The following is a 22,060-nucleotide window of genomic DNA, read 5'->3' as shown; positions in this document are numbered from 1 at the left end:
CATTAAAATAAAGAACTGATGGTCATATACATTAGGTCCTTTAATCTAACACTGACTTGAATTTCATCCACTTTGCAAAAGAAATTTCATTCACTTCCACATTATTGACACTTTATTTTCTCAGTTGGAGCACCACACATGGAAACTAGGTTTTAAAGACACTTATTTCATAGCAGTTTTTTTTGGTTGACTGTGTGCTGTGGCAGTCCTCACACTGGTCTCTAGGTGGCAAACAGCACCATGACTTAACTGCAACAGAGGTGTCCATACGACTGTTATGAGACCTATGTGCTAATGCTCTCTGATCCACATCTGATGTACACTTTACCTTCCTGTGCCTCCCCCTGCTGAGTTTGGCTCAGCCTAAACGGTGTTTCCAAAGCTGCTCAACTCAAGATACACTCACATGTCACACTAATCCACTACCTGTATGTGTGTGTGTGTGTGTGTATGTTGAGCCGTGGAGGGATTGAGGTTGCCTTACATCACGCGGACCAATGCGGTAGAGGCTACACCTCTAGGAAACATACACTTTAAACATTTTACCTAATATCAATTAATATTAATTATCCAGTAACAATTTTGCTAAAAAAAAAAAAACACATCTTGTTGTTTTGAATACATTAGGACAACAAAAATTGAATCTTTATCAATATATGTTGTTTGCTTTTATTGCATGCACTCTATTTTTTAACATATCACATGTGAAAGTACATTTAAAGGTTATTATGATAAGGATTTCATGTGTATAAGTGTTATAACTTGGTTCTGCATTTAAGGCCTCCAGGTGAAAGCTGACCTCTGACCTCTGAAGTGCACACAGGGTCGATTCCACATACGTGCATGTGCACTGTGTGTTTGTGTTGTGAGGTCTTTACTTGAAGACAGATGACATCATGCCCTGTCTGACTGTCAATCATCAGAGCCATGCCTCCACAGCTTCCCTTATGATTGGCTGCAGCTCCAAATGAGCCTCTGCGTCTGAGAGCGAGCCGCCAGTCAGCAGACAGAGCAGCGCCAGAGGGACCACCTGCACACACACACACACACACACAAATATGAACACACAACCAGCCTCCTCCAGCCTTCTATCCCTCCAGCATCTTAGCACCTCCTCACCTTGCTCCTCTTTCTGGCTGCGTGTGTGTGTGTGCTCATGTCAGAGGACGTTATGTCCACTGTCAGCTTGTCCACTCGGTAGATGGCCTTCAAAAGAGCTTCTTCACACTTTGGCTCAGGATGACCAGACAGTTTCTAGGAGGAGGAAGGAGAGAGGATAATGTGTTTTTTTTGGGGGGGGATTAAACTCCTGTGTGTTATGTTGTATGAGCGGTGTAATTGTGTGTACCTGCAGTAACCGTGTGGCTCTGCGGTAGAGCTTGCTGTTGGTGACTTGCACGTCGATCATGTGGTTGTGGTAAACCTTCCCCTTTAAGACGTGAGCTCCAGTGCTCACAGCGTTCAGCACCAGCTTAGTGGAGAGCTCCCACTGCTGAGAGAGACAAGCAATTGATTTCTCCTCCTCTGCGTTTACATAAGCTATGAATGAAAACATTACAAATACAACAACATTACACATGCTCCCCTGGCATCTCCATCTGGTCTGAAGATATTTAATCGCATACACTGGTAAATTCAACTCATATACACACAATTACATATGTAATATATATACTGTATATCCATAAAGTAATATAGATATATATATTTTGTGAGTGTATGAGTTGAATTTACCAATGTATGCAATTTGTGTAAACCTCTCTGTTCTATACCTTTGCTATGTCTCCAGTCTGATTTGCCTTAAGGGTTAACTTTAATGTGTTATATAAAATATTTTCAATATATAGCTTGTAATTAGCTTTTTACATACATGTGTGTATAAAATATTATAAGTCTGAAACAAATAAAGATAGATAAATACATAAGTACAATTAAAAAAATATGTATTATGTATATACTGTATGTATTCTATCTGTTTTTCTTTCATTATTTTTCATTGTTTAACCTTGTAAGCTGCTCTTTATTTTGAAATTTTAATATACAAATTGTTTAAAAAAAGGAAAGAGCATGACAAACAAGCCGAATAAAATATATGGAGATCGATAAATATGACACACCCTCTGTCAAGTGCATTTATGTCTGTGTAGCTACTGTGAATGGAGGGTGTTCACCAAAGAAAAAAAGGAGTAAATGAGTTATTTATCATGCTGCAGTAAGTCGCAGGAATCAATGTGTGTGTCCATGTGCGTGAGGAGGAGTACCATGTGTAGAAATCTCTCTGAAGCAGGTGTTGGCCAAGTGACTTTTAGTGTAGATAAACACATGTTACTGATGTCAGCCTGCAAAAACAAATAGATAGATATATAGTATATAGATATACTGTATAGATAGATAGATAGATAGATAGATAGATAGATAGATAGATAGATAGATAGATAGATAGATAGATAGATAGATAGATAGATAGATAGATAGATAGATAGATACTTGTTGAGCAGCTGCAGCGTCTCCGTCAGTGTGGTGATAAACAGCGTGGAGGTTGCTCGTCTTCTCTCTCACTCTGTGCGCCAGCTTCGCCACTTCACTGACATCATCTGTGGGGAGAAGCTTTTGAGATGATGGCTGTTGCTTCCTCTTCTTCTTCTTCATTTTTTTTATTTTTTTTAATTTTTTTTAGGCAGACCCCAAACATGAAAAGGAAACGCACCAGAGTGTGTGTAGATAAGCAGAACTGTGTCCTGGTCGCTGAGATAGGGCAGAACCGAACGCAGGAAATCCTCATGCGCTATGCAAAACTCTGGACCCTGGAGGAAAAAAAGAGTCATCCATGCATTTTCAGAGCATGCACATTCATGTTAAACATTTCATCACCAATACACGCTTAGATGTGACAACTTTGCATTTTTAAAAAAACCCGAATTTAGCGAGGCCTTTAAAATGTGGGTTTGTTTACTCGTGTTTTCAGGCGGATGTCAAAGAAATTTGATCAAACCTGCGCAGTCCCTTTAAGCTGATTTGTTAAAGCGTTAATAACAAACGCCAGAGGCTGTTTTTCTTTCATGCTTTAACTTTGATTGTTACTGCTTTAGTCATAAGGGAAAAAAGGGTTCTTTAAAGTTATAATCCTTAAGATTTTCACCAAATCAAGCCCGACTTCTGACAGCATTCATGCCTGGATCATTTATTACCTTCATGACTTATTATAACCTATGATAAATATTTTAATTTTCAGTATGCTTGGAAATATCTGGCCTCATTACAGCTACAGTTTAATAAAAAAGTACTAAAGCAGATTAATTGGAGACAGAGATGGAGTCCAACAGTGTTTCATAAACCAGGTACAGGGTGTATATCACACTAATCCTGTCGCGGGTTAATCTAGAAGTCAGATTCTGCTGAGACAGACATGAAGGAAAATAAAAGCTGGATTTCATTTTAATTGAATCTTAGTGGATTTCAAACATTTTAATACTTCCTAAAGCCTTGTGAGGATTTCCAGTCTTACTTCAGATGAGCCAGAACAGAAATCTCCATGTTTTGAACTCATATAGTGCCACTAACTACAGTACCGCTGCCGGAGCAGTTCAAACAAATGTTAATTCTCCTGAACAGCGTGTGATTTTTTTTTTTTCTTTGTTAAAGACAATGCAGTCGTGCACAGTGTCAGAGCCTTTGTTCTGTATCTGCAATAATTATGTGTTCATTAATTCTAATTGTCCTCTTTTGTTTCTCTCCACATACCAGTGACGTGAGGGGACCTTCATTGTTGCTGAGATTCCTGTATCCTCCACTCATGAAGCCACGGACGTCTTCGTAGTCTGACACACACACACACACACACACATAATAGATCCATATAGATATATATTTACCGTGCAAATGTAAATAATGAGTCTTGGATGTGTTTTTGTCCATTCTGCTTGACTTAAACTGTGTTTTTAAGTAAATATCTTTCCTCTCACCTGCTCCGAACGTGGGGTTACACTCGCTGGCGTCAATGAGGCCCAGCACGGCCAGGGAGCCCCAGCCCAGGTAACACACACTCCTCCCACACCGCAGACTGAAACACACATAGAGCAAATAGTACAAATAGTACAAATCTGGAAGTTTTGGAAGCTGCGTATCCACTTGAAATGTTCATTAATGACTGATTGATTGAGGCTTTTCAACCTTGCAACAGATGAAACGGCTGGAGGGAATCACTGCTGTGTAATAGTAGCATAGCAGGAACATTAATAATTTAACTTTTACATTTTGCTGTAAATCAACAACTACTTTCAGTCCATTTTCCTAACAAAATAAAATTCAAGTTTACATTGAAAGGTGTAAAATGGGATGTTTCACCTGTGTCCAGCTGCCTCCGCCAGAGCTGCAATCCCCTCGCTCTGACCGTACGTGACATCCAGAGTTTTTTCATATGCTCTCATGTGCTGCAGGATGCCGCTGTTACGGAGAGAAAGATGTCACCTTGATATATTTCAGCTACATATTTAATATTTTCCCATGCAGGCCCTTAACTTCTACACTAGTTGTATCCAGCTTATTGTCATCACACAACCACAGAGTCTCTTTTCTGCTCTGACCTGTAGAGGTCAGCAACGCACAATGGAAACACACTAAAGCACTCCTGTTAATTCTCGTGGCGATGTCCGTCTCGTCCTCCATAGGTGGACCTGTGCCTATAGGAGAAGCTGCTGCTGCTACTGTACATGTTGGTGGTGCTGTAGTTACCACACGCAGAGCGACGATGCGATGCACGGGCAGCCACATGTGCGAACATTATCACCGATAGTCCTCAATGTACTGTACCCAAGAATGTCAGTAAATAAATATGCTGATGCACGTGAACGTGAACGTATGGCACTGACATTTTCAAATGCACACATCACTAGTAATGTGAAAAACATGTCGGGGACGGATCGTTCGGTCGGCTGCAGGCTGATGGCTGTCGACACAGAGAAGCACTTAGGAAGCTGCATGTTGGACCTCTGGGTGCAGAGCTGGAGACGAAAGGTGCTATGAGGCTACTTCAGGGGAAGGGCAGTTTCACTATGATCCCAGAGCCAGCCTGCATGTCCAGGAGGACTTTTCCGAGATTATCTCAATACATCTGAATACATTTTTTTTTTAGAATAACTGAAGGATAATTCACAGGCTGGTTGTTCTTCCATTAAAACTGCACATTTCAAAAAGACCAAATTGTCTGTCTTGCTCTGTATGTCTATGTTTATGACATCAGTCTAGATCTTGACACTGTGACAGTTGTGAATGTCAGTCGACTGTATAGTATCAGTTTAGAGTGGAAGAAAAGATGTGAGACTAACATGGCCCAAAATCCTGTATAAAAATCATAACACATTTCCACATTTTTTATATACTAAATTATTTAAAACATGTCAAAAACACCCAAGAACCACTGAGTGACGACATACATCTGTACATTGAAAATAGGACAGATTTGATATATAAACATTTTATGTATTTTCTAAGCTAACTATCTTATTTTCTTATGTAATTAAGAGAATTGTTATGAAGAGGTTAGTATATTACAGCAGCATGCTTACTTGTATGTGACAGGTGTTTTTGTGAAGGCTGCAGCATGAGCAGAGGACAAGACGACGTCTAGGAGGATCTTGGTGGCGCTGCCTCCCTTCATCCTGGAAGAACCGCTGATCGCTTCTGGCTGAACGCACAGAAAAGAAAAAAAACACACACACAACTAGTCACCGGACCACAGTATTGACACACACAACACAACTCCCTTGTTTGTAATCTGAAGATTTGACGCAAATACAACCCGAGCAGTTTGTGGAAGGGAGCAAATAATGTGCACAATATCGTGATGAGTACAACTGGACGTTCTTACCCCAACTGTCGGGTTGATGAGGAAGGCCGCTTGACTTTTGGCGAGCTCCTGCATCCTCTGAGCCACACTGTGAAATGTGAACGCGCAGCCTGGTATGGGCTCGCTCCTACACAAGTAAATACATCGTCATTTTGGATGTTACAAACACAGTGATATGGTTGAATTCAGGACGCAACAGTGATGGTGATACATGTTTACACACTTGGCTTGACGTGCAGGGTTGAAGCCAAGCAGCACAGGAGTGTAGACCTCGGGGTGCTGCAGGCAGTAGTCCAGCTGCCCGGCCACAAATGGAGCCTAAACAGCCAAAGGCACACAAAGTGCACACAAGCCGAGTTATCTGCTATTCTACTGTACAAGCTCCTGACTGATTCAGTTAGGAAACGACTTACAGATAATCCACAGGAAATACCAATGAACAAGACCCGTTTCTTCCCCTCGCAGACCTGCAGAAAAATAAACAGTGGTCAAATGCTGGGGTGTTTCTGAAAACAAACTTCCACTATTATCCTATATCCTCTCTCTCACACACACACACACTCTACCACTGTCCCGACCTTCTTCAGACTGAGTACACCCGATTTGGGGTCGTCCTCCGGAGCTTCTTGGGAAGTCAGCAGAGCTCTGCAGAAAATGAGAGAGAAAATGAGACACTCACACACATTTACAAATGAAAAGTTCAATTCATAGCAATCATTTTTAATTCATTGCTCTCTGCAGCTGTGCTCCTACAGTAGCTTATGAGCTTATGACTACTGGTGACTGATGTTACCCAATAGCAAACTTAGTTTATATCTTGCACTGTGCACGCTTAGTTATAGCATAAGTTGCTGGGTGGATGATGTAAGTGAATAATTTGCTATAACATTTGCCTAAAGCCCAGTGGACAATGCAATATTTATCAGTTACATCTGGTTTTATATTTTCACGTATATGAGTGTAATCTTATGAGTCCAGTCCCACCTGTCTCCTCCTGCGATGATGTAGGAATAGACCGAACTCTGGTTCAGTTTCCTCAGCTCTCTGTTGAAGCTCGACTAACAACACACACAGACACAAAAATACGTAAAACAGGAAGCAATTTACCATAAAACGGAGATTTGAGATTTGATCAAATTATGTTATTTAGTGTGTTTTTTCCAGATACTATTGGCCTGGTCTGGATTGCATTAAGTTCTTGTATGATATAATCTTTCTTCTGAAAACAAAATGATTTTTACATTATCTCACTATACTATAAGTTGAACTGTGCAACAGTAGTTTCTCTCTTTCCTCCTGGTGTGAAGGGCAGTTACTCATATGTGGAGCATGTCAGGACGAGTGTTACCGCCATGAGGAAGGCCAGTCGCCCCGAGGTCCCACACCCACTCAGTACAACAAGGCTGTCCTGAGGATCCTTGTGGAAGAAAACAAGACAAAACACTTTTACCCCACAAACTGACTGACAAACAGAAACACACACAGGCTGGCAGGCAGAGATAAGATACCTTGAGAATGAGCTCCAACCTCTTTGCGACCTCCATCACGGTTTTCACCACTTGGTCGCTCAAAAGCCTCTGAAAATGACATCAAGATGAACATTTCCTGAAGAGAAAAATTCTCAAAATATATATTTTTTGTCACACTCTCATACCTGGTAGCGAGTTGCTTCTGTCTCTTCTTGAAACATCTGAGCGTCACAGGCCTGTAAAGTCCTCACGATGCAGTCGGCCGAGGCTCGGTCGATGTTACGGCTCAGCGGATTGGACTTCTCTGAGACAGGGAGTGTCGGCTCGTAATCTGGGGACTGAACACATAAAATTACAATTTAAAGAATACTTCAATGTATTTAGATCATTTTAACCCTTCTTACATTTCATCATCAAGCCATTAATTTCACATTGTAAACTGAAATTATATTTTAAATGGACTTTTTATGTGATTTGACTTGATGCTAGTTCATGTGTGTTGATGGTGGCTGCTTTTATCACTTGATAATAGTTGAATTCAGGGTAATAAGTTCACATTTTGCAAACAAAAAGACAAAAAACAAACAAACACATAAGGTGACACAGAAATAAGTGCTGTGAAAGTATAAAACCATTAAGGTGCTGTCATGCCAGACTATTTTTCAACTGTGTGCTGTGTCTTAAGCTAAGCTGAGCTAACCAGCTGTTGGCTGTAACTCCACACAAACACAAAGCTGATATCAACTTCCTCATTTAACTCTTTGCAAAATGCAAACACAACATATTTCCCCCCAAAATCTCCAACTGTAACCATTTAACTCACCTCCCATTCACACACAGGGAGACCACAAGTCTGATCCGATCTCGCCATGGTGCAACAACAAGCCTGTCCTTTTCTGACAAAAACAGTTTGTCCCTGTGTGGCGTCCACTTCCCTGTTGTCAGTTACAGTGATTCGAAATGAAAACCACAAAGTGCTCGGCTCTATCTGTTGTGACAAAGTTCACTTGAGGACCTTTGAGACCGAAGAGTGAAAGGAAGTACGGATCTCTCTGTCACACACCAACAGAAATGCCCCGGGTATTTTGAGATCCATGATCAAAATTATCATTGCAACAATTTTATATGAAATTGGAGAGGCATATACAGTAGACTGTGCTCCCTTCAGGAGACGCAAAGGTAAAAAGATTATCTATTGCTGATTTTTAATTAGAAAACGCAGCACAGTAAAAGCAGCTTGAACACTGAGATCAAACCGAAAAACACAGCGTGAGACAGATTTTTAAAAAATCATCTTTGATCTCAGCTCTGAAACTTGTGGCTCCTAATGGATTAAAAAAACCAATGTGCGCCATCGTTTTCAAACGTGCTCTCTTCAACCCTTGTGTGCACAAAGACCCGACTGCTTCTCGGCAGTGTGAAAATATTTACAGCGCAGCAGATTGTGGAGTCTGATACGTTTCATCACTTCCAGTGGACTCCATCCCACTGTTTGCTGCAGCGTGCCTCACTCCTCCACACTCCCACCACAGTGTCTCATAACTGCCAGCTAATTGCTGTCAGTGACACAGCAGCAGCAAGGACGTTTCCCACATAACGCTGCTCCACCAACAAAGGAAAAACTAATATCGTTTCTCCTAACAGTTGTGTTGACTCCTGTTTTTCGTGGTGTGATGATGCGTTTGTTCTACATATCGCCCGGCTCACGCTGAGCTTTAATGATATCTGACATCTGAAGCATAGTTTGATGTTAACCTCTCTGACTCAGTCCAACACCCCAGCTGGGAGGCGTGAAGCCAAAGAAGTCAGGATGTAACACTTTCACATGGGAGGCACAGAACATTCAGCGTCAAACAGACGGCTTCGTACTTAGAGAGTAGCACAGAATTTATGTAGTTAAAAAAAATATCATTTAATTTTAGGTTTTGATTGATTGATTGATTGATTGATTGAAGTGTTTATTTCAAATATGAAAATAAAATAATAAAAAAGAAAATAAGACAAAACATTTAAACATGAGATATAGAATACATATTCGAAAAGGAGTGAGAAGAAGTAAAACGTATAAACTCCCACCCCCTCTCCTTGTATATGACTAACTAAGATCCTTGTCTAAACATATCTTATGTTACGAAATCATGAATATAATTTACTTATACACACTAATTATACAAACATACAAACATACATACATACATACACATGCCCACATACAGATACATACTCAAACACACACGCACATACATACAAAAGGAAAAGAAACAACAACACAAGATAATGACCAGTATAAAAAGATAAAAATAAATAAGCACAGTAACTTCATAACACTTGGTGCTACCCAACATCTTCCTCATCCCTGTAACTCTGAAAAATAGACTCTTTGTACCTCATTTTAGACTGTTTCATGTTTGGACACTGCTTCAACTCCATAGTGAACTAGGTTTCACTGTTACATATGGTTTAATCAAAGATTTACACACTTCTGTACAAGGTGAGATTGCAGAAATGCTTGTTTCACATCTAAATCTGGTATTTCAGTTGTGTTTTTCGCGTTTTATTTCCCGTATAACAGAAGACATAATATAAATGTATCTCAGGTGTTCAAATGGAAGTGAAATCAGGGTCACAGGTCAATCATAGCCACCTCTATAATTAACTTGGTGATTATCTGTTTTTTTCCCCACACAGAAGCAGAAACATGTGCAGAGGATGAGCATGTCGAGTCGACCCTGCTTTTATTTGTTTTTCTTCTGCAGCTCGGCGTCGCCTGTCGACTTCCGGTTGTTTTGACTTGAGCAGAAATCTAATGAGTCATTTAAAAATGTAGACGTCTGCCTCTAACAAGCCTCGTGCTCCGCCTGCCTGTCACTGTCTGTGGCTCTGACTCTGACTCTGAGCAGGGGGAAAACGGGGCCTGCTGCATTTTTCACGGCACTGAACACACTGTTCTCACTGAATGATGCAGCCACACGCTGTCTGACCGGCACAGGCACAATGTCTGAATCTATACATAATAGAGTCCGAGGAGCTCCAGCACAAAGCGTCGGTTCAGTTTGGGGTGATGGTGTTGCATAAAATGCTGCATAAATCATAAATTCACCTCCACCTGAGTTGACCAGTGAGTTCCTGAGCATCAGACCTGCAGCAGCCCTGCACCGCCTTCTCCACTTTGCCTACAAAACCATGAAAGCTCCTTAGATTTTTGAGGCGGCGCCACATCCTCCCTCTCATCCTGATTATTCTTAGCAGTGCTCTTACTGTAATTCTTGACAAACCACCCCCCCCCCCTTTCCCCTTCCCATCCCAAAGGAGCAGGAAAGTCATCAACATTTAAGTGGTTCTGCTCATAATCACTCCCTGGGACAAAAAAAAAAAAAAAAAAAAGCTTCATTCAGGGTGCAGAGGGAAAAAGACTTCCTTTGTCACAAACTGTTGTTTTCAGCGCTGCAGGAATTTACTGTCGCTAAGACAAATTTAAACTTGTTCGACGTGTGAATAATGACTCTCCAATTCCTGTTTTATTTCTGGTTTTTAGGTGAACTCTGCTGTTTCTGCCTAGCGTCACTCGGGTTAGGCCTTTTTCTGTTTGCTCCTTTCCCATGGGCTTAATTATTTAGGTACACTTTGTTGGTAATATGCAAATACATACATGCATATACAAAAATGTATTCATGTTCCTCCGTATTCATGTTGTCACACTAAGGCTCAACTGTATTTACAGATAATTTAGAATCATAACATACAGTACAATATGAGATGACATTTTAAATTCTAAGACCAATTGGATGTAGTGTTTTGTGTTGGATTACAATACTTTTCCACCGTCATCAGACTCTATTTAAAGTTTGCGAGTCGTCAGTGTCCTCCTCCCCACTGTGCTCCTATCATCTTTATCTGTATGATCTCTATTTAGAGCAAATAATGCTCCAGTTAAACTTTCATTTTGGTTGTATTTCCCTGACAAGTTGTGCATTTTCAGCGCGTCTGAACCTCGGCTCTTTCCTCTGCGTGCTTCTTTTTTAATTGCCAATTACTTTCTTCCCTATGTTGAGTTTTTCCTCCAAAATCTCTGTGCATTTGTACGAATGTCTGCACATAGCAAAGTGAGGAGAAGTAAAGAAAAAAAAACCCTGAATATCTATCTTGTCTAATTACATCGACTCCTTATCTCACTCTGTCCCCCTTCACAGCCAGATTAAAACTCTCATGTTGTGTCTTTTTGATTCCCACCAACTCATAACAAGGTCATTGTTGTGGTCTTTTGAGGGTTTTCTGCTGATCCAGGAGCTGCTGCTGCTGCTGCTGCTGCCTCTGTCTACTTTTGTCTTGAACATCAGCACACAAGAAGCATTTGATCTCTCCACTCCTCCAGTTTTGCTAAATCAATGGGATACATTTTTGTAAAAGCAGAGAGGTGAGACTGCTGCTGCAACCTTGGATGAGGGGGATTTCTGTCATATTTTGCACATTATTTCAAGCTCAAACCTCATATTTGCATCTAAACAAGAGAAATAGTGTGCATTTTGTTTGTATTTACATGTTGTCTCTTGGGTGCAGATGTGCAACCTTGACTTTTTCTGAGGATTTCATCTTTTTAAATTCCTATAAAAAAAGACTCAAGTCTGCTGCGGAAGATAGCGCCAAACATCTACCCCGGACTCTGCTGACACGGAGCTCGGGTCATATATCTCATTTTGCATTTTCATTAAGATTTGCTGTAATTAGCCTTAAGTCCAGGTGTCGGGGAAAACAGCCCCCACGCCGAGCTGCAGCCCATAACTCCCCTGTTGCTCTCCCTCACTCCCATTATCGCTCTCTCTTACACACACACACACACATATATACACAATCACACACAGCTATACAACCATCTACTCGCTCTCCCTGTCCTTCAGCTGCACAGCCGTGGTTGTCATGACAACAGAGAGGCTAATCTCCAGTGGACAGAGAGAGAGGGGGGTGTGGGGGGGGGGGGGGAGAGGGAGAGAGAGAAAAAGTGCAAGTGCTTGCACAGAAAACAAGGAGCAAGTGTGTGCGTGATAAAGAGCAGTGCAGTGCATGCTCGCAAATTACTGTGTGTGTGTGTGTGTGTGTGTGTGTGTGTGTATGTGTATGTGTGTGTGTGTTTGTGTGTTGTGCATACTTGTGAGAAGAGAGGGTGGATTGCATATGTATGAACACTGCATCTCAACTACACAGAAATGTTATTTAATATATATATTTGTATAAGATAAAAACATTTCTCAGCCTTTCTTTCACTCTCATTCTTCCCATTCCCCTCCTCATCCGTTCATCCTTCCTTCCCTTCCTAGTTTTGGGAATCCCAACCCTCTTCCTGTCCTTGAATCTATCATTGTCTTTCATTTTTCCTTCTCATGACCTTCATCATCAGCCTCCAAAAAAAGAAAAAAAATCCACATTTAATTCCCCCGTCATGACTTCTCCTTAAAAACTCCTCAACACACCCCGTGTTTTTCTTCTCCCCTTTCTCAATTCATTCAGTAAATCCATTTTCCTTCTATCCCGCTTTCTTTTTTTGCAGCTCAGAAATTTGTTTTTTCCTCTTTCTGTCTCTGACACGCTTTTCTCATCCTTCCAACAATTCCTAAATCTTTCGCTCATCCTCTCTCCTGTCAATCTCTTCATCCTTTTGAACTGCTTCAGCCTGAATCATCTTTTCTATCTTTGTCTCTCTTTCTCTCTCTCTCTGCACACACACACACACACACACACACACACACTCCTTTCATCCCTCCACTAATTCCTAAATCCATCCCTCTCCTTCTATCTGCCCCTCAGCTTTCCATTTTCTTTAGTTTCTGCCTCTCTCTCTCTCTCTCTCTCACACACACACACACACATACATACAGTGTCCAGCCCAGTTTCTCACATTCCTAAATCCTTGCCTCTCGCAGGGATCACACACACACACACACACACACACACACACACACACACACACACACACACACACACACACACACACACGCATATGTTACAGCTGATTAGGCTGGCAGAGCCACAGGGCAGTCGGCCCATTGGAGGAGATGATGGAGGGATGAATGGAGAGTGTGAGAGAGGAGAGGAGGTGGTACAGAGGGGGATACTTAGAGAGAGAGAGAGAGAGAGGGGGGATGAATGGATGGATGGATGGAAGGAAGGAAGGAAGGAAGGAAGGAAGGAAGGAAGGAAGGAAGGAAGGAAGGAAGGAAGGAAGGAAGGATGATGATTGATGGAGAGATGGATGGCAGTAGTAGGTGGAAATCTCATTTTTCCTTCTCTTTTTCCGGCTGTTATCATTAGAAAACAATCACCCTCCTGCTCCTATATAAGGCACAGCCAGTGGACGATTGCACAACCTCTATACTTTGCTGCTCGTGCAACGTGTGCACATGCAGTTTTATTTTTATTTTTTATATTTTGTCGTATATTTTTAGCCTGCATTTTATTTTATTAAAATGTATTGTTGTTAAAAGTTTTTTTTTTTTTTTTACTATTGCTATATTTTATTGTTGTTTTTAATCTTCGTGCATGAGTCTCCATGTTATTTATCTTGTTTCACCTCTATTTTTCAATCAAAATGTAAAGCACTTTGAACGGCATTTATTTGCTTTGAAAGGTGCTATATGAATAAAATTTGATTGATTGACTGACATCACAGATGCATAGATTTGTATTTATATTGTTGATTTGTATTAATTGTATTTAATTGTATTTATATTGTTGATGAATATTTGTTTTATATTTTGTGCCGTTCTGAATATGAATTGCAATGTTGTGGAGCATATATGTAAGTATTGTGAAAAACGCTTTGGCAAAAACAAATCTCTGTTCATGCCAATAAAGCAAATTGAATTGAATTGAATTGAATTGATTGATTGATTGAGATGTGAATTTTGGGGGAAGAGGGGGTGTTGAAGTCGTTCGTTATCCGGCAGAGGGCGGAGTGAGAGCGTGAGAGAGAGAGAGGGGGGGGGGGATAGAGAGAGAGAGAGGGAGGGAGGGAGAGACAGAGAAAGTGAGGAGTGGGGAAGCGTGCAGTTGCAGAGGGCTGGAGCTGCGGAAAGGAGCGGAGGAGCGGAGACGGGCTGCAGCGGACGCCGGGGAGGCCGACGACGTGCAGCCTGAATTGCGGGTGTGAGGATAGGGGAGACTCCGGGGCTCTGCAGGAAAAGTCCAGGTGTCCAATGCGCCTACACACACACACCTACACACTCACTCACTCAAACGTCTTAAGAACAGCGGGAGATGCATTACGTCATAGCCTCCCGTCGCCCTAGATGACCGATGATGCAGGGCTGCTGGACTAAAAAAACGGGAACGGATTCCGCTTCTTCTGCTTCTGCTGCCGCCGCCGCTGCTACCGAGCCTCCGGTACCGGCGGTGTCTCGACCTGCTGACGAGGAAGAAGAAGAAGTGGAGCCGCCGTCGTCGCGCGGCCGCCGGCTCTGATGGCTCCTCGCGCCCCGCGTGGGAAAGAGACACAGCAGTCGCCGCGGCGCGAGAGGGAAGGAGAAGAAGGAGAAGAAGGGGGCAGCAGCAGCAGCAGCAGCAGCAGCAGCAGGTATCTGGGAAGTGACGTGGTGGTGGTGGTATCCGCGCCCCACCAAGAGAAAGCATCACGGTGCGGTTGTCGTGCGTTTCGCAGGAGGGAAGAGGCGGTAAGGCGAACATGGCCGCGCAGTCGGACGGCTGCAAAGCGGGGATGGGGTGCGGCGGCGGTGGTGGTGGAGGTGGTGGTGGTTTCGCCCAGCTGTACGATGTTGACGCCGAGGAGCCGCTGGACTCTGCGGCCATTCACATTTGCCAGTGCTGCCGCTCCTCCGCCTGCTACTGGGGCTGCCGCTCCGCCTGCCTGGGCTCTCTGCTCGGGGGGGGGCAGCCCGCCGCGGGGGTCGGCGTCCGGGAGACCCACTGCCCGCCGCGGGAGCAGCTGTGGCTGGACTGCCTCTGGATCGTCCTCGCCCTGCTCGTCTTCTTCTGGGACGTGGGCACGGACCTGTTCCTGGCGGTGGACTACTACCGCAGGCAGGACTACCTCTGGTTCGGCCTCACGCTCTTCTTCGTGCTGGTGCCGTCGGTGCTGGTCCAAATACTGAGTTTCCGCTGGTTCGTGCAGGACTACACCGGAGGGGGGCTCGGGGAGGTGGAGGGGCTGACCAAGCGGGGCACGGTGGCTCTGGGGTGTCTGTATCCCGGCAGAGACCGCCTGCAGCTGGCCACCATCTGGCTGTGGCAGGCCACTATACACATCCTCCAGCTGGGGCAAGTGTGGAGGTAAGGGGAGAAACTCAACACAACACAACACAACACACCTGTGCCCTCACACTCACTATCTCACACACTTAACGCTGCTAATGGGGGAGAGTTGTGTGTCCACTCAATGTAGCTTGAAGAAGAGAAAGCCTGCTTCACACTGACAGGCAGGAGGAAGAGGAGGAGGAGGAGGAGGATGCAGAGAGTTTGACCTCTCAGCTTCTATCTGTGAATGACAGACAGATATTCAGCCAGACCGTCGTCTCGACTTTTACAGACAAAACTTCATGATCTAGTGCAACTTCTAAAAGTTTCTTTCCCTATTTTGGGCACACCGAGTTGATTCAGCAACTCATAGTGAACAATCTGCCATTGAGAGAGATGAGAGAGTTCAAACTGAAAACTGTAGAGATTGTAAAAATGACTACACAGCGAGGATCCAAACACACACAACACTCGAAGCGTGAATAAAGTAAAAAACCAAGTCAAACTGATCCTCTGTGACTCTGTCCATGGTGCTGGATCCATTCATTCAGCACCACGGACAGCGCCTCGATCAGAGTCCATCACTGTAGTTGCATGGAGAGCAGAGGAGTCAGGGGCCGTGCATGTGCGCGCGTGCACATGTGTGTGTGTGTGTGTGTGTGTGTGTATGTGTGTGTGTGTGTGTGCTCATGTGTGTCAGTGTGTTTGACCAGTGGAAAAACGGTGTCACGGCTCTTCCCATGAGTGTCAGCATGCATGGAGAGTACAAAGAGGAAAGGCATCTGCGCTTCTGGCAACACATCTCTCTTTTCTATCCCACTGTACATGTCTCTCTCTCTCTCTCTCTCTCTCTCTCTCTCTCTCTCTCTCTCTCTCTCTATCTCTCTCTCACACACACAGACACACACACACACACTATATATACACACAGTTGGACAAGGGTGGGTGCTAATTGTAGTGCTAAAAGCACTGGCGGGAAAAGCTGCAGCACACACATGCACGTCTTTTGTATTTGCTACTGTAGCTTCTTTGCTCTCTTTGCTTCTTGTGTGTGTGTTTTTGTGTGTGTTTGTGTGAGTGTGTGTAGCTCTGACAGTACTAGTAGTAGTTGTAGTAGGAGTGTGCCTGCTTTTCTTCAGCCTCCCAGTCCCGATATACAGTGTAGGACAGTGACTCTCCCTCCCCATCCCACTTTTCTCTTTCTCTCTCCGAGATCGCTCCTTAATGATGTCCGCTTGCCTCTGGCAGAAAGGAGAGTGGTTGGTGTGTGTGTGTGTGTGTGTGTTGACATGGGATGTGCTACTCAGCTCCTTTTGCTCCAGTCTCTCTGTGGTTGTAGGGTTAAATCAACCCCCCCAAACACACAAACACCAGTCCCTCCTCTACCTCCGATATCCACCCCACCCTGTAAAAAAACACCCCATCTGCAGCCTGCAGAATGGACTCTCCCACCTGGAGGAAGCAAAGGAGCAAAAGAAGGAGGGAGGAGAAGGAGAAGAAGGGGAGGGGAAGGGAAAGGGAGAGGAGGAGGAGGAGGAGGAGGAGGAGGAGGAGGAGGAGGAGGAGGAGGGATGTTTGTAGCTGAAGAAATGGTACGGCCTGATTGAGATAGATCGCTTAGAGATGGAGAGGCTGTGGAAGAAAAGGAGGGGTGAGGACGGAAGAAGAGGAGGAGGGAGAAAGTGAACAGAGGGGGAGGGGAGAAGAAAAAGAGCAAAAGGAGAAGAGGGGAAAGCAAGAGAGAGAGAGAGTGGTGGGGGGAGGTAGATGTACTGTATTCATTCGCCACATATGGCTCCAAACCACATCCGTCCATGTTAAGGCGCTGGCTGAGTGGTTCTCAGGTTCGTCGTGTCAGGCTGTGAATCTTTAATCGCTCACCTGAATGCAAATGGAGCGACTTCCTGTTTGTGGGATTGGAAAAAGCCAAACAAATGCTGTTTGTTATTATTTGTATATAACGTGTTCTTGAGTCAAGGACAAACAGCATTTTTCTATGTTTATATCTTTAAAGAAAATATGCAAAATCAGCTCGAAATGATTAATTTAGACGCATTACCACATGTTAGTGATGGAAGAGATTTCCTGTGGACGGTGCATTATTTATGTTATGTGAATCACGCTTGTGTGTTTCAAGCCAGACAGCTGTAACACTTACAAATACAGAGCCAGAGCCAGAGCCAGAGCCAGAGGAAGGCGTAATGGAGGCACACACGCCCACACACACAATGACCCCCATGCATGTACAGTAGAGCCACACACACACATACAGAGGAAAGCAGGAGGGTAACATTAGAGTACGTTTGTACACATGCACATATGCTCATGCACACACACACACACACACACACACACACACACACACACACACACATACACACGCTGTCAGTGCTTGAGGCTGTTTTAATTGAAATCACTACCCACATCCCACCCACATGCACTGTGGTTTCCCTGTCCTACAAATTCACTAAGAATGTATGGATCAAAAAAAAAATATCATGGCTGTTTGCTCACAAAGGACTTCTACTGATGATCAGACAACAGAGACACATGGATGTATTTATAGAGGATGGATGCAGGTTGTTGTTTTTAGAGTTGCATTTGTTTTATTCATCAAATTAAAGCAGAAGTAAGCGATCCGGTCGTTTTGGCTAACTTCTTGTCAGCCGATGGAGTTAGCAGTCCCCGCCCTCGTCCCTACGTCACCTCACCACATTCACGCGCATCGTCCTCAGTCTATGCAACTGCCTCCTTGGCGTGCACACACAGAGAGAGGACCGCCCCTTTATGCCGTTCTCTCTCCTCATTGGATAAAGGTTGTAGGATACAAGGAAAGTTTACAGCAGAGCAGAGTGACTGACAGACCCGTGTTTCAGACCAAACACTCTATAGAAGTGATTGCTGTCGGAAGATAGAACTATTTAACACTTATATTAACACAAATATTCCGCTTACTTCTGCTTTAATTATTTAACAGTTGTAACTCATTAGGAAATAGCATCAGTGAATTTCATTTTCACACAGCTGGTATTTCTGAGTGCGACTAAATGTGCGGTGTATGGTGTTGGTTAACAGTCTGACCTCTGACCCCCGGCAGGTACATCAGGACGCTGTATCTGGGCGTCATGTCCCGTCGGCAGAAGGAGCACCAGCGGCGTTGGTACTGGGCCATGATGTTCGAGTACGCGGACGTCAACATGCTGCGGCTGCTGGAGACCTTCCTGGAGTCGGCGCCTCAGCTGGTCCTGCAGCTCTGCATCATGATCCAGGAGAACCGGGCCGAGACGCTGCAGTGTAGGTGGAATTGCCACGTTTACAAACACAACACCATTGTTTCCATTTATCCCACACAGCACATACGAATCAAACAGCTGCACAAACAGTAATTAGCAATTTGCACACACACATACACACACACACACACACACACACATGTCGTGCCTAGTAATTTTGCGGCTGCAGATGGTTCTGCTTTCTGCTAGCTCAGGTCGTCGGACAAAGACGGCACCGGCAGAAAGAAGTGTTGGGGGGATGTGCGAGCCTCAGCCTCCTCCTCTCCTCGTTCATCCAGGAAATGCATCATCTATCTCTGTTGCCACCCACTGGAGTTATTCATCCCCATCGCTCTGGAGTTGTGGGACACTCTCTTCTTTTAATGCAAATATGACTAGAGCAGGGGGTGGATGCATTGCACACACAGCAGCTGGGACACTAAAAATGACTTTATATTGTCGACTCACACCATTAGGAGTCATCAAGCTTCTTCTGCTGTGTCACACACGACCACTTATTTAAGGATGTGCTTGAGTTATTCACACCCACACTGACTTTAAATACATTTGTACTTTTTGTTTCACGGACCTCGAAGCCTTGATTTGGTCTCTTTGTCCTGATCGACTGACTGACTCACTCCCCGTCTGTCTCTCCGTAGGCATCTCCTCGCTGGCCTCGCTCCTGTCTCTCGCCTGGGTTCTGGCCTCCTACCACAAGCTGCTCCGGGACTCTCGTGACGACCAGCGCAGCATGAGCTACCGCGGGGCGCTCCTGCACCTCTTCTGGCGCCTCTTCACCATCTCGTCTCGCGTCCTCTCGCTCGCCCTCTTCGCCTCCCTCTTCCACATCTACTTCGGCATCTTCGTGGTGGTCCACTGGTGCGCCATGGCGTTCTGGGTGGTGCACGGAGGCACCGACTTCTGCATGTCCAAGTGGGAGGAGGTGCTCTTCAACATGGTGGTGGGCATCGTCTACATTTTCTGCTGGTTCAACGTGAAGGAGGGCCGGACGCGGTACAGGATGGTGACGTACTACATCGTGGTGTTGGCGGAGAACACCATCCTCACCGGGCTGTGGTGAGTCAAAGTGAATTCTTCTTTTCGTTTTTTAAAGGGATAGTTCAACATTTTAGCAAATTTGCCAATTGCCAAAATCCCTATAGTTATAGCAGTAGGTTCATTACCTTTAACTATTGGTGCATGTTGCTTTGAGATCAGCGGGGCAGAGACGCAAGCTGCTCAGTGAACACAATGGAGGTGAATGGTACAAGTCCCCTGTCCCTCATCAAACTCATCAAATACACAATCCAACAACTCCAAAACGCTCTGGTGGACAAGTTGTGACCTGCACATTCACCACGCTATGAGATTTTTTAAATCACGTGCCTGGAATGTACTTCCGGCTGCGTTTGCCTCAAAGACAACTCCATCTCGTAATGTTACATGATTATGTCATGGCGTGGTGAATGTGCAGGTCACAACTTGTCCACCAGAGCATTTTGGAGTTGTTGGATTGTGTATTTGATGAGTTTTGAGGGCCAGGGGAGTCCCCGGTATCTCGTGCTCTCACGTTAAACTCGCATCTCTGCCCCACGGATCTCAAAGCAACATGCACCGATAATTAAAGGTAATGAACCTACTGCTATGACTATAAGGATTATGGCAATAGGCGAATTTGCCAAAATGTCGAACTATCCCTTTAAGCATATATGTGACCTTGTATTAATTAACCCTTTGTGTCACCATCATCCTGCAGGTACGCCTACAGAGACCCAGCGTTGACGGACTCGTACGCCGTCCCAGCGCTGTGCGGCGTCTACCTGACCTTCGCCGGCGGCGTCCTGGTCATGCTGCTGTACTACGGCTTCCTGCACCCGGCCACGGCCCACCTGCAGCCAAGCCCCGCCTCGTCCTGCTGCGCCCAGCTGCTCTGGGGTCTGCCCCTGCCCCCGTCGGCCCCGCCCACAGCCCCGCCCACTCCGGCGCACATGACCAAGTCGCAGACGGAAGAGGATGTGGCCGAGACTTGTCTCCCCGTCTTCCAGGTGAGGTCGGAGCCCATCACCGCCGCCAAGGCCGAGGGCCCGCTCATAAAGATCGACATGCCCAGGAAGCGTTACCCGGCATGGGACGCCCACTACGTAGACAGGCGCCTGCGGAGGACTATAAATATCCTGCAGTATATAACGCCGGCCGCCGTGGGCATCCGCTACCGTGATGGACCGCTACTGTATGAACTGTTGCAGTACGAGTCCTCACTCTGACAAAAAAAAACACAACACAATCACTCACACAATCGCAAACATAAGCACATGTGCCACCATTATTTAAAAAAAAATGGGTAACACTTTACTTGAATAGGTATTCATAAGATTGACATAAAACTGTCATAACCATGACATAACAGCTGTCATAAACATCAATGAATACTTACGACAGCTGTCGTTAAGTGTCATTCGGTAAGTTATGTCACTTTTAATGCAAAGTTGACATTATTTGAGATGTCCTTGTTATGAGAACTTGACATAATTTTTCAAAGTTTGGCAATTAGGTCTGCTATGACAGTTTAAATTGTCTTTATGTCAAGTTGTCAGAACAAAAACATCTCAAACAATGTCAACTTTGCATTAAAAGTGACATAACTTACCGAATGACACTTAACGACAGCTGTCATAATTCATTGATGTTTATGACAGCTGTTATGTCATGGTTATGACAGTTTTATGTCAATCTTATGAATACCTATTCAAGTAAAGTGTTACCAAAAAATGTATGTATCCATGGATGTTAGAGAAGATTTAAAAAACACAAACGCACACACAATGTCACACTTGATATAAGCACACAGACACAAAAGCAATCTATTACACTCAAATGCACACACACACACTCACAAGCACACATGCAAATGCACGCACATTCCTTGCAGGCACCTGCGACCTGCGAGTCCCATGGCCATGACTCACCAAGCTGCTTCAGCGCGAGTCCATCTCTCTCTCTCTCACTCTCTCTCGTTATCCCTCCGTCTCTCTATCTCCAGCTCCTCTGATTGCTCTTCATCCGGTCTCACTTCTTTAATTTTACACACCCGTGCTCCGCTGTGAAGAAAAAAAAACTAACTAATCAACGTACAACAACAAAAAAAAAGAAAAATTGAGCGCAGTTTGGCCACCGCATGCCGTTTACGTTGTGTCGCTCACACTTTCACGGGTTTCAGTAGAATAAAAAGATGT

General features: G+C 44.4%; 2 protein-coding genes across 5 annotated transcripts; one reads left to right on the top strand and one right to left on the bottom strand.

The window, feature by feature from the left end:
• Positions 1-689: 689 nt before the first annotated feature.
• gckr (glucokinase (hexokinase 4) regulator) lies at positions 690-8,244 on the bottom strand. Of its 4 annotated transcripts, none has more exons than XM_083992173.1 (19): positions 8,138-8,244; positions 7,500-7,652; positions 7,354-7,422; positions 7,194-7,262; positions 6,830-6,903; positions 6,412-6,490; positions 6,259-6,312; positions 6,069-6,163; positions 5,867-5,972; positions 5,565-5,683; positions 4,345-4,443; positions 3,963-4,060; positions 3,742-3,818; positions 2,708-2,804; positions 2,488-2,594; positions 2,262-2,339; positions 1,349-1,492; positions 1,120-1,254; positions 690-1,030 (listed from the first exon to the last, which is right to left on the bottom strand). In XM_083992173.1, the coding sequence occupies exons 1-19, from the start codon at positions 8,183-8,185 to the stop codon at positions 920-922; spliced, it is 1,812 nt and encodes a 603-aa protein (XP_083848299.1). In that variant the 5' UTR covers positions 8,186-8,244; the 3' UTR covers positions 690-919. The 4 variants fall into 4 exon arrangements, with proteins under 4 accessions (XP_083848299.1, XP_083848300.1, XP_083848301.1 ...); XM_083992174.1 differs by having other exon boundaries at positions 6,424-6,490; XM_083992175.1 differs by lacking the exons at positions 7,194-7,262; positions 7,354-7,422; positions 7,500-7,652; positions 8,138-8,244 and having other exon boundaries at positions 5,565-5,679; positions 6,830-7,111.
• Positions 8,245-14,986: 6,742 nt separating this feature from the next.
• On the top strand, positions 14,987-21,091 carry LOC311000108 (XK-related protein 6-like; the record flags this gene model as incomplete). The annotated part of the gene is made up of 4 exons (XM_083990742.1): positions 14,987-15,591; positions 18,653-18,849; positions 19,487-19,904; positions 20,584-21,091. The coding sequence occupies 4 exons, from the start codon at positions 14,987-14,989 to the stop codon at positions 21,089-21,091; spliced, it is 1,728 nt and encodes a 575-aa protein (XP_083846868.1).
• Positions 21,092-22,060: the final 969 nt, after the last annotated feature.

The sequence above is a fragment of the Trachurus trachurus genome, assembly GCF_905171665.1.
Source record: "Trachurus trachurus genome assembly, chromosome: 2".
Taxonomy (NCBI): Eukaryota; Metazoa; Chordata; class Actinopteri; order Carangiformes; family Carangidae; genus Trachurus; species Trachurus trachurus.
The sequence above is the reverse complement of the archived record's forward strand: the minus strand, read 5'-3'. Positions and strand labels throughout refer to the sequence as shown.

Coding starts and splice junctions, on each gene's coding strand:
- gckr (XM_083992173.1), bottom strand. CDS start 8,185: ATGGCGAGATCGGATCAGACTTGTGGTCTCCCTGTGTGTGAATGGGAG. Junction 1,255..1,348: donor GAGCCACACGGTTACTGCAG/GTACACACAATT, acceptor TCCTCCTCCTAG/AAACTGTCTGGTCATCCTGA. Junction 1,031..1,119: donor CAGCCAGAAAGAGGAGCAAG/GTGAGGAGGTGC, acceptor GTGTGTGTGCAG/GTGGTCCCTCTGGCGCTGCT.